Below are 17,885 nucleotides of genomic sequence, written 5' to 3'. Positions count from 1 at the left end.
AACTTTGAGGAGGAACAGGAAATCATCTTGGGTTTCATGAGGTGTAGAAGAGTAACCGAGATATTTAACTTGTTAGAAGTGTGTCCTGAAGAAGATGTAACCCCAAAAGTTGCATTGGCCATCATCAAGCAGTTGTTTGAACTAGAAAATAATGTAGAGTTTAGGAACCGAGGCCTCAACCAATATCCAGAAGAAGCCTCATTCACATTTACTCGTGGTGCTGTCATGAAGAGATTGATAGAAGTTATATGCTGTGCTGCAGAACCTAAGTATATTGTCAATGCTCTTCAAGTAATGGGACGAGATAATTTCCAAGGGGATAAACTTAAGTATTTGGAATCGTTATGTACCCATTGTATTGTTCTAATTACAGAGGGAAAATTATCTGTCACGCAAGTTTGTGATGCAGCAAAAGCTTTTTACAACTTGGGACCTATTGGATCAAGATATGTTGAGAAAGTTTGGGTTGGCATAACTGATAAAACCAACGACATTCATGAGAAGGAAATTTATGAAGTAATGAGTATTCTGCCTCTGGTAAAACAAAGTCGCAAGCATCTGTATAATGCAGTGGAAAAAAGCATGTCAAATTGTTGGTACAAGTGTAAGTGTGAAGATATTATTAAGATTCTTCACATATTAGTCCAGTTACGTATGACAAACAGCAGAATGTTACCCATGATCTCGAAGTGGACAGACCTAAATATACATGCACTCAAAGAGGGTAATCTGCGCTGGATTGTGTATTCTGTAATGAGTTTGAGTTATACTGATATTAGCATTCAAAAGGCACTCTCCAGATTCATGAAGGCTAGAAAAGGGAAAAATAATGACCCAGATTTAGTGTCTGTTATCATGGACTACTGTGTTAAAATGCGTATAAGATCACCAGAAGTATTGGATAGTGCAGGGGAATTTTTTATAAAAAAGGCCTCCACTCTGACAGTACCCCATATAAACAGTATTGGTAGAGCATATGGACTGCTCAACTATGAACCACCTAATGCATCATCTTTTTTCCTCACCTTTGAGTCATATGTGGATGAAAAATTTGTTCAGTTTCCTCCCAATGTCATGGTTGACCTGCTTCTATCCTGTGTTTATTTAAAGAGGTACCCATTGAATTTTGTGAAAAAAGTTTTTAATCCTTACTTTTTCGACAGGATTCACACTTTAGATGCATCAGACATGAGGCTTACTCGTACAAAACTCAAAGTTCTTGACCAGGCTCTTACTTTAGAAGCTCCAAATTATAGTGGACCCATGCTACCAAAAGACATATCTGCAAAGAGTTTCTGGCGAGATGCAAGGGTTATGAGATGTGTCAATATGATTCAGCCTGCTCTCATTGAAATTGTTGGAGCTGAAGAACGGATAGTCCCTTCTGCAATTTTGCCGAATTTCCCAGGCACAGAGCTATATGTTATTGACTGTGTTGTAGATATGGCAGGAAAGTTAACTTTACCATCATTTAAATGGAGTAAAAATAAGTATGCTCTCATTGTGAACCTTCCTGAGCATTATGTAATTAACGAAGACGTACTTGTTGGACCTCAAGCTATGCGTTGCCGGCATTTAGCATTGGCAGGATTTAAAGTAGTTAACATAAACTTTGAAAAAGTTTGTCAGTATCGCATGTATCCGGACTCTTTAAAATCTTACCTTGAAAGAGCCATGAAAGAAGCCACTATTTTGTAGAGCATTCCTCAGAACACTGACAAACGATGTACAACTGTTATTTGTAGTATCCTTATGTTGACTAATAGATAAGTTGTTTTATGCTTTTTTATGCTAGTCATGTACTGTTTGGGCCATTGAAAAATATATTCTATTGTTCATAATAAAATGGTGCTGCCAAGTGAAGTGGACACCTGTAATGTGATTTACACTTTCTTAGAGATGCCAAGAAAGCAGGAACATTTTATCAAACAAGAGGTAGGTTTATAGTGTTCATTGTTCATATAGCAAGTACTGTGTATGGTAATGCAAGTGCAAACATAGCTTATATAGCCTCAGTTTTTTACTTTTATAATGAATTTATTAGTAAGAGACTGAAGTAGGGGATTGCTCTTGCATAGTGCTTTGCATGGTATAATGGAGAACATAAGAAAGGTTCTTTGAAGCAAACCTTCAGCTCCAGTGTATTACTTATCACTATTTTAATCTGTTTCTTTTGATCTCTTATCATTAAGCTGCAACTTCTTTAACTTTGTTCCATTTTCATTTCTCATTTCGGAACAAATCCATTTGGGCAAGCCTTTATTGGAGTCTGACATTGTGATTCAGTAACCTCATTAAACTACATAATAATCATAGTTATTAGTGGAAAATCAACCTGTTCGAAGTTTGACTTAGGATAGGTTGAACTTGCAGATTTACAAATAAAGAAAAATTAAAGTAATTTAGAATTAGAGAACATAATCATAGGAAAAGAAAAAGCAATATGTTTGATTCCAGTTTGGTTTTTACTTAATTGTATTGAACTGTTCTTATGTATGACCCAAAAGTTGTCCTGTTCCCATCCAAAAGGACTACATAGTCTCAGGTGTACCCTTAGTGTGGTCTCATTTCTGGTGTTATAATAGTCAAGTTTTATGTAAGTAACTTACCAAGTAATTACATGGCTATTAGTTGCATTTATTCGCAGCAGCTTAAATTCAAATTTCGTGGTAGTGGCACCGATGTTCTGTGTAGTTGACTAGTCTCGCCCCCTCACAAGATAGTTAGGAATGACTTAGCAGAGAACTTTCAGTCTGTTTCTGCGACGTCTGGTGTTAACATCAGGTGTCAGCAGCAGCTTTTCTTTTTTTGCCAGTTATTTAACCGGATTTCGGTGTTCAAGCTAAAAGTCGAGTAGCTTCAGACGAAAGCTTTCAGAATGAGTTTTTTCCTTGTTTTGTTGTTACTAAATGAAGTCTAGTATATCAATTTTTTGCTTTTACAGGAAAATTGCATTGTTCTAATGATACACAAATCATCGGTCCTTTACATTAGGAATTACTTTCAGCAAAGTTAGAAACTGCCATTGAACTTTCGAACAAGGTGGTTAGGCAGTTAACTACTGTCCGGGAGGCAGGAGTACTGCCTGCCCAGATGTAGACATTCCAGTTTGCTTTCGGCCGTTGTGCACTGCAGACGTGTTTCTTGCTCACTGCCCTAACTGCTGTTGAGCTGTTTTCCCAGTGGGATCTTTCCTGTTTTTTGCCATGAATGTTGATAAGCCTCGTAAGCCCTCCTTCCCCCAGCACGTATGCCCTGGGGTAGGGGGGAAGAAGTGCAATAGCTTCTGCTCACATGTTGATATGGACCCACACACCCTTTGCACCACTTGCAGGGGACGTAATTCACCTTCTTCGGAGTGTTGTTCCTGGTCTGCCAAGCAATGGGTGAAGTTTGAGGGGAGGAGACAGTACCAAAGGAAGCCCATCAAGGCGTCATCTGAGGGTTATATGCCCCAATGACTCCCTTGTTGGCTAACCTGTCAGGATCATTTCTCCCTCCCGGCAAGCTTCCCCTTCTTGCTGCCTCTCCTTTGGGTGAGGACTCCCTGTCATCTTCTTCACTCGCTTTGTTGGGTGTGGAAGGCCGCAGGGGAGTGGACGATCAGGACATCCTCTCGGGGGCTTCTCCTCGCTCCAGGGGGGAATTTTTTCCCTCAGAGCGAGCAGAGGCTTCCTCTTTTGACCCAACTTTGCCTTCAGGTTTGTTTGGCGGTGAGACTTCTCTCAGTGGGCAGGGTGCAGACCTCACCTGTATCTGGCTTCACCTCGGTCTATCAGGCGTTCCGTCGCGAGAGGGCCTGATTTCCCATCTGTCCGGCGCTCCGGTGACCACCCATGCTGCAGCCACTTCCACCACGTCAAGTCACCATGACGTCATTCGCCAAGCTACCTATGACTGTCGCCTCACACCTGGGTACCCAGGTATCAGCCGCACCTGCCTCTCTCCATGGTGTGCCGCTGCCACCTGTCTTCCTGGCCCCGTTATCCCTGCCTGGCCCCTTCAGTATGGTTACATCGTCGGTGCCTTACATCACAGTGCCTGCTCCTGCTGTTGCCAACCTGTGCTCATTCCTGATTCCATTCATGGCTCCTGGCTTTCCTGACTCTCGGCCTGGCCTGACTCCTGCTCAACCCTTGCCCTCTACCCATGTCCCAGCACCTGGCTTACCTGGCTCCCGCGCTGCTCCGCCTGCCCTGGTTGTTGCTGGCCTGATTGCTGACGTCTCTGCTGCCTAGGTTGCTCCTGCGTCTTCTGCTGCTCCTTCCTAGATGGGGACCTGACTGCCATCCTGAAGAAGATGACGAAGAAGAAGTCAAAGAAGAGGTCTAGGAAGGTGTCGTCATCTTTGTCTTCATCTTTGTCGTTCTCATCGTCTTCTTCTTCGTCTTTGTCGTCCTCGTCGTCTGCTACCTCTTCTTCTTCTTCTGAGGCTCGCCAGCCGAAGAAGAAGAAGAAGAAGGCTGTCTCTCCCCTCCTTAGAAGTCTCGCCCTGAGACTTCTAGGGGACTGCCTCCTTCCACAGGGAAGGCAGTGGGATCTCTCGTCGGCTCTTCCCAGTCTGCGGGCCAGGGAACCGATTCGTTAACCCCCGGGTCAGTCATCTCAGGAGCCAATGGGGTGCAGACCGCGGTTTGCGCTCCCGTTGCCGTGCCGAAGAAGTCTGCTTCTAAGGCTGGCACTGTGTCGGACACTCTTTCTCAAGCTGTGCCAAGTACCCGCGTCTCTAAGGAGACCCAGGTACCCCAGTCTGGCGACATGCTGTAGTGACTCACAAATTCTTGTAAAGAATTTTCAGGAATTTTTATTTTTTGTAGGATTTTTTATTTTTGTTGCTAATGTGTTACTATTTCCTCCCACTACAAACTGTTATTTGTTTCCTCCCCACAGATGTAGAAGCTTGCCATTCAGGTAAGCTTCTTAATATTGAGTTTCGTAAGTGATTTTCCTAATTAATTGCTTGACTGAGGGCTTCCCAAGAGTGACCAAATATCTTTAAACTTAGAACATATGAGAACAGATTAATGGTGCCCGAAACATTGTTCAATAATAAAGTGAATGAACCTTTAGACAAACTTTAGAAATGTGTGTTACAATGAGATGCTTGTGAATAGACATTTTAGTGAAGATTGTAGCAGTGATTGACTTAATTCTCATTGTTATGTTTTGTACCCCATTATCTATTTTGATTGAGTATATCAAATGTTCTAGATAAATGCTCACTAAGTTTTGTTTTTTGTATAATAAAGAACTTTCTTTTTACAGAAGGATTTCACTGGCATAATAATCTGCCCCTATATTAAAATAAGTTTTTTTTTAGAGAAAATAGATTTCTTTTCCACTTTGATATTCATGGCATAACTACCACAATAGCAAACTACATTTTACCTGAGATTAACACAATTCTCTCCACCAAGACCGAACAAACCTTGTTTGTGAGCTTACTCAAAAATATTCTAGAAGACTCTTGGACCAGCTTAATCTTGAATCAACCCAGAATATTTGGGCTTTTCAAGCTGGTGCCCAGCATGCTGAAAAAGTGACAAGGGTGCAGTGACCAAAAGAACCTGTAGGATCTAGGCAACAGCGCCCCACAGCATCCCCGTTACAATGCAGAAGAAGTCCCCTGCTCAGTCTTCTCGCAAGGTTTCGGCCTCGAAGAAGTCTGGGGCCCGTCTAGAGGACACGCAAGTTCTCGCCAGCCACCCATGCGTTCAACTCCGCCCAGTCGCCAGCCACGTTTGCGTGGCCAGCCTGGCTTGACGGAGCTGAGCACCCTGCTTGACTCGCGTGAACTGCTCCGCTCCCCTCAGGACAACACTTTGCCGAGGCAAAAGTGTTCTCCTTGACCCAAGTTGCCATCGTCACCGCGGGTTGGTGACCTCTCTCAGCCCACTGCTCCTGCTGGTTCTGCCAGCAAGACCGGCGGGGTGACCAATCCTCCTCGCCTGTCCCCTAAACTTCCTGGGCTCCCCCTAGGAGGTGCAAGTCTGATAGGAGGAACTCCGTTGAGTCGTCTCCCCACAGTACAACTGTGGGAGCTTACTTTCCTAGCTTGGTTCTCAGATCGACCAGATCATATGCCCGCGTGGTGCAGGAAGGATTCCAGGGGTGTGCCGAGGTTCTCCCTCCTGCGGAAAGAGTAGATTGGGAGGACCGCACCCTGGAAGGACTCGAGGGTTCTCTTCCCCAGGACGCAGACACCCCCGAGATACAGAGGACCTTTGTAGAGGTAATTGCACTGATTCGTCAGCACAGTGACATGGGGGAAGGGACCGCAGCTTTGTCTGTGGATCGTCCTTCGCGCCTCAAATCCTTCTGGGGTCCGAAAAAGGAATCCAAGGTTTTGATGGGGCTGCCGTGGTCCACGCTTGCCAAGGGGGTTCTCAACCAAGTGAACGGTCTTGTGTCTGAGCAAGACAATTTGCTTCATTCGAACCACTCGTACAAGCTGCTTCACCCTCCTCTGCCTCGACAGAAGCAATTCTACACGCCCTCGGAAGGGGCATTGCCGCCTAAGGAGGTTGACCCGGACCTGGTTTGTCTAGGCCCAGGTCTCTCGTTGCAGCAACTTACTGCAGAGGGTATTCCTCTTTCACAGCAAGAGGCAGCAACCCTGGAAGCCACCGCCATGCCCGCTTTCCAGCCAAAGTGGCTGCCTCCTCAGGCGCTATCGTTCCCAGGGAGGACTCCACTTTCAGGGGACTGTGCCAGTCTGGAGGTAGAGCCAGTCCTACCTCGCCCGCCAGACGGCAAACCTGTGGGCCAACCTGGTTCTTAAGAGGAGAGATGCAGTGACCCTGCAGAATGGACTGTTGCTGGGTTCTGCCTCTCTCTTCCCTAGAGAGTGGGTAGATGCTGCGGTGGACAAGCATCGGGCCGATGACAGCAACCACCTTGTCCACCAGGCAGTGGCTAAGACCTCCAGGTCTTCGCGTCCCACTGCAGCCCAGCCTTCGGGCCAGGCTAGCACTTCCTCAGCCCCAAAGAAGTCCCAGTCTTCGAAGGGATCCTGCGGGAGCACCCAGACTTCTTCTTCCTCCGGAAAGGGTGGGCTTTCGCTCCCCTTTCAGCCAGCTTTCCAGTCTGGTAAAGGGGCCAGGAAGAAGAAGAAGGGGAAATGCTGGGGGTGGTGTTCCCCCCAACTGCTGCCGAAGGTAGGGGGTGTGTTGCCTATCGAGCCATTGGGCAACATGGCAGCGATACGGAGCTGAGACCTGGTTAGTGGATCCTTTAGGAGGGATATCTCCTACGTTCTTGGATCTCCGAAGGACATCACGCTAGTGCGAGAAGTGCAACCCATGCTGAGCAAAGGTGCTGTAGAAGTCGTGTCATATTGGTCCCCAGGCTTTTACAGCCGAATCTTTCTTGTAGAGAAAGCCACGGACCGTTGGAGACCAGTCATAGACCTCTTTCCCCTGAACCATTTTGTTCACTAGACTCGATTCACAATGGAGATGGCGCGATCTGTGCTCGCCTCCATCAGGTAGAACAATTTCATGCTTACGGTGGACTTGAAGGATGAGTATTTTCAAATACCCATTCATCTGGTGTTTTCTCTGGTGTCATCTAGGGCCCATTCGCACAGGATACATCTACTGAGGTATCTCAACGACTGGCTGGTCCTGGTGAGTTCCCGCTCGCAGTTGCTACAGGACAGGGATCGGCTCCTCAAGTTTTGCGGCAATCTTGGGATCATAGTAAATCTCGAGAAGTTGGATCTCAGCCCCAAGCAGAGGATAAAGTACCTGGGCATGCTGATAGATACGGTAGCAGTGAAGGTCTCGGCAGTGGCAAGTCGTCATTGGTCACCTGTCATCGTTGGAGAAGCTGGGCCCTCATGGGCATCTTCACCTTCGGTCTCTACAGTGAAGACTGAAGGAGTATTGGTCCCTTCACCCAGAAGTTGCGGAAAGTTTGTTCAGCCTGTAGGGGCGTCCCATCATCGATCTGTTCGCCACCCAGCACAACAGAAAACTTCAGGTCTTCTGCTCAGTCGTGCCAGACCCATGGGCCGCTGCGGAGGACTTGTTCCAACATCTGTGGGACAGTCTTGACGTCTACGCCTTTCCTCCGTTCTGTCTGATTCACAGAGTGATCAACCAAGTGATGATTACTCCGAATCTCAGAATGATTCTGGTGGCACCCAAGTGGCTCAGGCTGTTTGGTATCCTGACCTGCTAGAGTTTAAACAGTGTTTTAAAATTTTGGCAGTACCTAGCGATTTTTAGTTACTGGCATGGTATCACAGAAGGAAGCCTTGGATTTCCTCCTGCTGCCTATTCACCTTGTAGTGAAGTGTCAAATTTTGGGGAGCTGGGGGGTGTTCAGTGTACCGGGAGCACCCGGCACTTTTGGTGGATGGGTTTTGGTCTTACATCAGTGTAGGTGACGAAATAATCTGGTTGTTTTTATTATGGTACTGTGCCCAGGGCAAGGGCACCTTTAAAGTTCTGCTAGCCATCGGATAACTCCTTGACTGCATAACTTCCACTGATGTTTTGGTAGCGATTGGAGTACTCCTCCGCTACAAAGCTCCCTCTTTAGTAGAGGCGACCATCAGCTTTACCGCCGGGCCACTACAGGTTAAGTTGAGTACCAACCAGAGGCAGTTTATACTGCAGGCTCTCTTAACTAACAAGGAATGACAAGCATTGTTTTCAATGCTAGCAACTTTCTATTTCTAATTCATTACATGACTTAATGTTCTAGAGTAGAGTATGTCCATGTATCCCACCTCCTGTCAGTGCGGGATTCAGCTATGTAATTACTTGGTAAGTTACTCACATAAAAATGACATTTTTATAATAAAATAAAGTTTTATATATACTTACCAAGTAACTGCATGATCGGAGCCCTCCCTCCTCCCCTCTGATGGAATATACGCATAAACAGGCTGAGGGTTCTCTGCTAAGACGTTCCTAACTATCTCTTTAGGTGGCGAGACTAGTCACCTCACAGAACATTGGTGTTACTACTGCGAAATTTGAATTTAAGCTGCTGCGAATAAATGAAACTAATAGCCATGTAATTACTTGGTAAGTATATATAAAACTACTTTATTATAAAAATGTCATATTGTTTAATATCATAAGTTGACAAGTGGTGTAGAGGGTTATGACCTGCTGAATTGTATTTGCATGATTACTTGAGGGAGAGATGCTAAAGGTCCTATTAAACCACTAAATAAATCAAAAGATTGAATGAGGAGTAATTGCTCTGATGTGGAAAAAGGTAGCAGAGAGGGTATCAATCATGGCTTGACATAAAAGCGGAACTGGTGAGTTGACAGAAGACTTGTTAACCAAAGAGAAGCTTAAGACAAGGAAGAAGTTTAATAAATCAAGTGCAGTACATTATATACCATACTTTTTTTTAAATATTTGTGAAAGAAGTTTAAAGAAAAAACTGGATGTTACATACATCTGCAGTGAAAAATCTTAGGTCAAAATTGGTGCACTGTATAAAGTGTTACACTATACAGTACTGTGCTGTATTGAATGTTGAGCTTTTATTTTACTATATTCCATTCTGTTATAGATAGTAAAGTCATGAGTTTGATATAAAGATTTCCTCCTGCTTTATGTTTTTATATACCATCCATCAAATCCCATAAGGGTAAAATCTGGCATAGACAATCTGTAATGATAATAATTATGGTGAACTACAGTATGCAGGGTGTCAGTGGTTTCTTTTGTTTATGTGGACAGTGATTACAAAAGCCAGGGAAAGAGCAAAAGGCATGTGGACAAGTTTCAGTTTGTAATTCAGTTTGTGATTCAGATATTTTGTTGAATCCATATTCTGTTAAGGCTCTGTTTTTGATCCTCCCAAATCTTCCCCATATCCCTCTCCACCTGCCTCTTGGTCTGGAAGATGCACAGAAGAATGGAGTTGTACTTGCTGTCCTTTCAGGCTTGTCCTGATGAAGTTGAGAGCATCAGTTAATGCAAATATGATCTTTATGGCTTCATTATGGCATAAGCAAGAGTGGCTCTTTGACCTTTTGGACCTTGTGGTAGACAAACCCAGGTTTCTTCCACTCTGGAAAACTCTTTTGAAGCCCTCCACTTCCACAGTTTCCATGATTGCCTGGAATCCCTTCATCTTAATGTATGAAAGTTATTTATCGGTGATGCAGAAGTTGTTTTTAGAAGTAATGACAGCTGCTATTGCTGCCTTTGGACTTTAGTGAGTAACCTCTACCAGGTAAGGTAGGCCAGGTGTGTTTGGGAAACCTAAGGTTTACAGTGTTAATGCATTTGTCTCTATTCCTTAGATTGCAGACACTATCTTTCTTTGCCTGAGGACGATATTATCATTTTTTGCTGTTGAAGGTAGTGACAGCTCTCTTCTCAAGTCTTCATCCATTGTGAATTAAATTTGATTGCCAATTGAGACATTTCAGTTTAATTATGTAGACATTTTGGATACTCTGTCCAAAGGGCATCAGTGAAGCCCCCCAGCTGGGATTTGGCTGTAGTTTTTAAGAACCTCGCAAGTTATTCATATGTATGAATAATGAAGTTGTAATGACAGAAATTGTTATTACACAAACCCATTTTTGCTTACAAACCCATCAGCATTGAGTGAGATGCCTCTTCCCTTCCCACCACTATGGCTTTTTATCAATTTCTACACAAAGTGAGATATTGTGCCATATGCAGACAGCATGTGCAGTGGAAGCTTCTCAGTCTTTACTAATAAAAGTTGGTGTGCCTGGGATTTCCACAACTCCAGAAATAGAGCAAAATGGTTTAAACCAGTAAAAATTTTATTGTATGATAGAAACAGTTCTTCTTCATGCTCCTTCTCAACTTATCAGTAAATTCTTTGTTTCCAACTTTCATTGTTTTGATTGTCTCTTCACTGTTCTCTACCCAGTTCAGTGAAGCAGTCTGTCTTGTCTTCTTTGGGTTGTTCATTCTTCTCATCAGAGTGTAGTCTGTTTCATATTTTGCACTCTTATAGGCTATTAACTATTCTCTTGGCTTCTTAAACAGTGTGGTCAGTGTCATTAGTTCTTGACTATGGCAGAATTGCAGGTACATTGCCTCTTTCATCAAGAGGTGCTGTAAAAAAAAAAAAAAAATCAAGAAGAGACAGTACGTAGTGTTCTCTCCACCAGCTGCCTAAAGCAACAGAATGGGTGAAAGGAAAAAGGATGGGACATAAACACAAAAGTGATAGACTTGCCTCTGAAAAGTGGAGTAATGGGAATGGTGGAAAAACAATGGAGAGGAATCCACATCTTGCTGCTAGGGGGAAAGCAGCACTCAGTGAAGAGGGTATTCCAGGGTGGTTAATATTCACCCAGTGCAGTAAATGATACATAAAAATGTGGTGTATGACAGTTGTTAGAGTGTGAGGAGAATGGAGTGAATTTATTTCTTATCTAGGTCCATAAAGGGAAAAGCTGACTTAGAGATTAATAAATCTATTTTTAAAAATCTGCTGTCATCTGAATACTCTACTAGTTTTATTTTGTTTAAACTTGATACTTAATACAGAAACTTGATTTGGCATGTTTAATGTAATTTTGAAACACTCTTAATTCATTGTTTTATGTTTCAGTCGTGTAACTAAGAGCAAAGGTGAACTGGAAATCTTGCGATTTGCTGCAAATGTATCGGCTGCTGCTCACCGAGAGATTATGCGAAAAGCTCGTCCTGGAATGAAAGAATATCAGTTAGAAGCTGTCTTCCAACATCATACTTACTACCATGGGGGTTGTAGGCACCAAGCTTATACAAACATCTGTGGTTCAGGATGTAATGGTGCTATACTTCATTATGGCCATGCTGGAGCACCCAATTCAAAGACGGTGGGTTCCATAAAAAAAAACTTTGTAAAATTATTAGCTAACACTATTCAACACCAAAATATTGTTAAGATTTTTAAATATCTTTGTTGAAGGTAAGATAAAGTGAAAGCCCTCTTACTGCAAATACTGAAATAAATTATTGATTAGATTATGAAATTTAAGCTATACAGACATCAACTCAGTCAGTAAGCAAACTTGTTGACAAGCAAAGAGTCCCCCAGTGACAAAAACTTATGGCTACAGTGTGTCCCTGCTAGATCGCAGATCAGCAATCACGGCTTCAGTTAATTGTGGGTTTTTCTGTGGAATTTATCTGCAAATATATCACGGAAAATTCACTCATTCGCAAATTTTTTCACAGCAATATTCACTAATTACTGTACTGTATTTTCATTTTATTTTCATGACCAAATATATTTTTATGATAAAAAAATTATGTACTAATTTTCAAATATTAATATTGATGTAAATAGCAAAATATCTATAAAATGCTAAATTAAAATCCTGCAAAATCACAATTTACCAATGGTCATAAACACCTCGGTTCAACCTACCTACCTCTCTCTCTCTCTCTCTCTCTCTCTCTCTCTCTCTCTCTCTCTCTCTCTCTCTCTCTCTCTCTCTCTCTCTCTCTCTCTCTCTCCAGTATACTGCACAGTACATATCCTTTAATGAAAAAGCAGCAAAATATCAATAAAATGTTATTTCACTTACAGAATCCATTGTTACTGTATTATATTGATGTATTATCATCGTAATATGTATAAAAAAAAAGATTGTCCCGATATTTGCAATTATTGTAACATGTACATGCACAGAATATTTTATCACTGTTGATTGCATTTATAATTGATATTTTGTAATGGATATTTAAATATTTAAGTATTAAAAAGTATTTAACTCTACTTGTGAATTCCAAATGTTTCCTCTATCCGAAAAAAGAAAACGGGACAGCTTCAATATTGTATGAGAGAAAATGGCTGTGTTTGAATGTAGGGGGGACTAGAGTTTAATTTTCACACGTGGTTGTAAGCCATATATTTTTAAGGGTAGTGTTGTAAGATGACTGAAATTATATTAAGAGTTTTAGGATTATAGTTTAAGGTATATTTGGTGTTTGAAATACTAAAATAGGCAGTTATAATTCTTTTTAGGGGGGGGCGGTCTTTGGTGTTTGAACTATTAATGCAGGCAGTTATAAACATTTTTAGAGGGGTATTCCAACTTATCGTGGATTTTTGCTTAACGCGGGTGGTTGTGGGCCCTAACCCCTGCAATTACCGGGGACCCACTGTACTTAAATTTGCTCCAATGGACAACTAGGCAGTGACATTGAATTTATGAGTACTGAAATTTGCAAACAAAATGAAAACAAGCACAAAGTTGTAGGTTAAATATTAGAAATTAGTGTTTAAAAGTTTGTATTAAAATAAAATTTTCAGTAATTTATATGAATTACTGGTATTTTGTTTTCGTTAAAGTTGTTGTGTAAGCCTAGCTCATTAGCAGGTGTGCATGTGTATATGTTCACATGTTCACCATGTGTATATGTACATATGTGCACTACTCTCTCTCTCTCTCTCTCTGGTACAGTATTTTTATGGACATTTAATGCTTTGCTGAATTGTACTGAATATGATAATGTATTAATGGTGCATACATATATTTTTCAGTTTGTGTGTGCTTGTGTATTCATACACATATGCATTGCATTAGTTGCTTACCCCAAGGTGCTATCCATATTAACAGTACAGTAATAGAATTACAAGAACATAAGTGAACTTGAGAACAAACTTCTGAAGAGGACTGATGTGGAAGAGGACAATAAATGATTAGTAGAATCATCTGTTTATGAATGCAAGCAGGTCAAAAGGGGATTTGAAGAAGGTTCACTAATTGATAAAAAAAAGGAGAGGGTGTCCTGAGGAACACCATTTAAAAAAGGGATAGGGAAATGGACAGATAGTCACCAAACAAAAAAAAAAAAAAGCACTGCTGAAGGAAACATGAAAACAGCCTAAAAAGTAAAGTGAAATCGTGATAGAGACTTCTAACAAAATAAGCTTTTGGAAGCACCTTGTTAGGCACTATAGAAATGTCAAAAGTAATGACATAAGATTTCAAGTTCTTAAACAAGATGGCCAGATGGATTATGGTAGGGTAGTTCAGTTGATCTTGCCTTACAGAAATAATGATTGGAGAGAAGGTTTAGAGATTCAAAGTAAAGGGTTGTAACCAAAGTGACTTGGGGAAAAAACTTGAACAGTAGGACACTTCTTGAATAGGAAGAAGGCAGGGATCATCTAAGCGTACTGGTGATTGTGTCATACTTACGGTAAGTGGTAACGTATACCTGACGAGTCCACATGACTCCATGAAGCTTAATATGTTTAACAAAATTATTGTAGTAGTGTCGTATTGTTTATTGTCTAATTAGGTTTTATAAACTTCAGTTTCAGTCATTTGCATTATTATTTATTTTAACTTGGTGAAGATAATGGTCAAGTTTCAGATTGTCTGTACACTGTCCATATACTGTTTATTGAATTGCAGTCAGTATAATTCAGTTTTCAGTCTCTAGTTATTGCTCAGTTTGCAGTCCTTATTTTACAAGATATTGAACTTCAGTATAAGTTGCAGTCCTTATTTTACAAGATATTGAACTTCAGTATAAGTTAGTGTGCTGTATTTCAATTGCCTGCACTGAATAGTTCTCTGGACCCCTGGCATACCAGTAATTTATAATTAACAAATTTTTTGTAATACAGCACAGTATATGTAATTCACCCAGTGCTTGTTTTACTTTCTACAGGTTGAAGATGGGGATATGTGCTTGTTTGATTTAGGAGCTGAGTACTACTGTTACACAAGTGACATAACATGCTCTTTCCCAGCTAATGGAAAGTTTACTGAAGATCAGAAAGCTGTTTACAATGCAGTATATGCTGCATCACGTGCTGTAATGGCTGCTGTTCGGCCAGGTGTTTCTTGGGTTGAAATGCATCGCCTTTCATATCGTGCAATGCTGACTAAACTTAAAGAAGCAGGCATTCTCCAGGGAGATGTGGAAGATATGATGAAGGTAAGTATTGCTTTTATGTTGATTAATAATTTTCTATTTTAAATTAATAGTTTTGAGTTTGTTACAAAAAACTTATCATTTACATTAGCCACATGCATGGTGTTCACAAATCTGAGACAAAATCCTAAAAAAAAAAAAAAAAAAATGATCTGCTGGCTGGATAGCTATGGTACCACCTTACATGCTTTCCCATGGATGTTAGCTTAGTGATAGGTATGGACCTCACTTTTTCATTTAGTATATATGTGACAAGAGGCTTTGTAATCCTAGTCATGGCTAATTTTGTTTTTTCATTACTATAGTATTTGAAGTTTTATTTGAAGATATAACCTATATTCTTGTTTTATAAGCTTTTTATTTTGCTCATGCTTTTCATAAAATAATGATTCATAAGGTATCATTAACTTTTTCACCATTCCCTCCATCTTCTGTCATGAATAATGAAGAGTGCCTTCTCTGTGACTTACAGCTTCCAAACACTATCCATAGAGAATGAAAAACTTTGGTCCTCTGTAAGCAAGACCTGGCACACACACAGGCTATATAGCTATAGTTATGATGGACATTACACTATATATAGTATTTTGTATTATCTGAGACATTAATATTAAAAAAATTGGCAAATAATGTGAGGTTATATGAAATACATCTTGGCTATTCAGTCAGTACAAGGGAAAGTTGTATTCCTGCTTTGACCAAATTGTGGAATGATCTGGTAGCTAAAATGTACAAACTTTATGGGAGTCCAAACATGGTGCAAATGCTTTTTTGTGGTACAAATGCATTTTTGTTGAGCAGGCTGACATAAGTCTTATATGTATACCTTATTTGTTATGTCTTATTTATTTTACGGTATGTTATCTCATTTGTTTTTGTGTGTGATTTCTCTTTTATAGCTTATTCTTATTCTAAATTTCCTTGTCTTTATTATGCTTCTTTCCCTGTTGGTCACTTTGGGGTTGTGGTATTTTTGGATTTTTTCGGATTTTGAAACTGAAACCTGCTCCATAAACCATAAATGCACAAGCACAGTTAATTCCAACAAAAACATCCTGTGAAACTCAAAATTATACAGCATACAAAAGAACCATAATTTGCGTATATACTCGTGTATCATCCACTTTCATGTATCATGCGATCATTAAAATTTTGTCCAAAAACATGACTTCATCATATACATCGTGTATAATGCAAGATGTAATTAATTAGATTACACTAGGCTTGCTTTATATACCTGTCTCAGTTTTGGTAGATACCATTAATTAGTTAACTTTTAACTAAGAAATAGACCTTGAAGCAAAAGTTTGTCAGGTTAAATGCGAATCTTCATACATTAAATCAGGCTTACCAACCTTGTGACTTGTCTAAGAATCCATTACTGTTTCTTATAATTAACAACTACTTAGTACTATGTACAAGACACTGGTATAAACAGCACCAAGTACTGACATAAACAGTTGAATCGAGAAACAGCCATATGCTGACATCAGTTACCGTAACTAACATGTTTATTAAGGGTTGCATTACAGTTGTTGACTTGTTAAAAATTTGCTAATTTCCTGTTAAGGTTCTCGATGTAGACATGGATGTGCTTTACAATACTGTACAGGGCAAATACCTGTGGTGGATTGTGATGTATATGAATACACAGTATGCTCTCTCTTATATAAAAAAATTTTACCCATTATCATTCTTTGAATTTCTCATGATAGAAATTGATTTTGATGATTAAGTTATAACATTTATATGATGAAATTAAATGAATGATGTAGGCATTGTATGGCTGTGAGTCTATTGTCAATAGGTCAGAAGGTTCATCTGCTTTATGTGAACTTGGAGCACCCAACATTGAAGGAGTCCTTATAGGAGAGTCTGGGATGCCAGGTACAAATGTTTTTTGATGGTATTTCTTTTGGTTAATAACTTTTTGAGAAGCTTAGAGAAAGTTGTTTACCTGAGGGAAATATTATTGTTATAGATTGTTATTATTTAATTTTTTATGCTTAGTAAATGTTCAGTGCGGATCATGCAAGCTTACATAACTTTTTATAGTAATTAATGTACTTTTCGTAATAGTTATTGTATCCGAGGAATTATAATGTTTATTGATTTTAATGGAAAATTAATTACAAGAAGAGTGCATAACTTGAATGTTGTAAAGATCTAGTTAGAGTATAAGTTGTTTTGATATGTAAATACAGTATTGTTTGTAATATTCTTGCAACAGGTTAATCTTGGGTCAGTGTTCCAGCCCCATGGTTTGGGTCATTTAATGGGATTAGACGTGCATGATGTTGGTGGCTACCTAGAAGGGAATCCTGCTCGCCCAACTGAAGCTGGCTTCCGCTCATTGAGGACAGCCAGACTTTTGGAAGAAAATATGGTTCTTACAATAGAACCTGGATGTTACTTCATTGATCATGTACGTACTAAGCTTGACATTTTCCAAGGTACACAGTGATTATTTTCAGACATTGTAAGCAGTTAGTCCTGTTTTACAGTGGTGCAACTAATGTTACATATAGTAAACCAGCAATGGCTACAGTTCTTTTTACTGGTTAGTTAACAGCATTAAGCATTTAAACAGTTTCTGTTCGACTGGGATTTCATTTGTGATATATGCTGCTAGGTAATCAGAGTGGAGGTATTAGATTCTATTCATACAAAATTGTTAATGTACATAAAATTAAGGAAATTGTCACATGTCAACCTAAAGCCATGGTAAGTTGGTACTTCATCGTAGATGTATATTTGTCACTAGTTATTTCAGAGGTACACAATCACCAGCTACTTGTTCGTATACATTATTATACCTATTTAATTGCGTTCCCCAGGATTTCTGTCTTTATTCTTGATCATTCATGGCATTTCTTACAAACACCATGCAAGGTACCATAGAAAAACTGCAGTTTTTCCAGGTATACTGTTCAAGTCTTATATAGCTACTATTCTTGAAGTCAGTTCCTCAGGTTAAGATGT

At 40.3% G+C, this 17,885-nt stretch overlaps 1 protein-coding gene across 2 annotated transcripts in view; it reads left to right on the top strand.

The window, feature by feature from the left end:
- The window catches only part of Dip-C (dipeptidase C), a 444,612-nt gene that overhangs the window by 405,442 nt on the left and 21,285 nt on the right, over window positions 1-17,885 (top strand). The window contains exons 1-4 of one of the 2 annotated variants that reach the window (XR_010854671.1): window positions 1-1,935; window positions 11,575-11,824; window positions 14,637-14,906; window positions 17,134-17,328. The exon at window positions 1-1,935 is cut by the window's left edge and continues 655 nt beyond it. Coding sequence is in view for 1 of the 2 variants with exons in the window: in XM_067112480.1 (XP_066968581.1) it covers window positions 11,575-11,824; window positions 14,637-14,906; window positions 17,134-17,328 (715 nt within the window). In the remaining variant the exon portion in view is untranslated. The remainder of the gene's footprint in view (window positions 1,936-11,574; window positions 11,825-14,636; window positions 14,907-17,133; window positions 17,329-17,885) is intronic. The other variant, XM_067112480.1, reaches the window with a different exon arrangement.

Source organism: Macrobrachium rosenbergii, chromosome 12 (genome assembly GCF_040412425.1).
Source record: "Macrobrachium rosenbergii isolate ZJJX-2024 chromosome 12, ASM4041242v1, whole genome shotgun sequence".
NCBI lineage: Eukaryota > Metazoa > Arthropoda > Malacostraca > Decapoda > Palaemonidae > Macrobrachium > Macrobrachium rosenbergii.
This window is presented reverse-complemented; position numbering and strand designations above follow the sequence as displayed.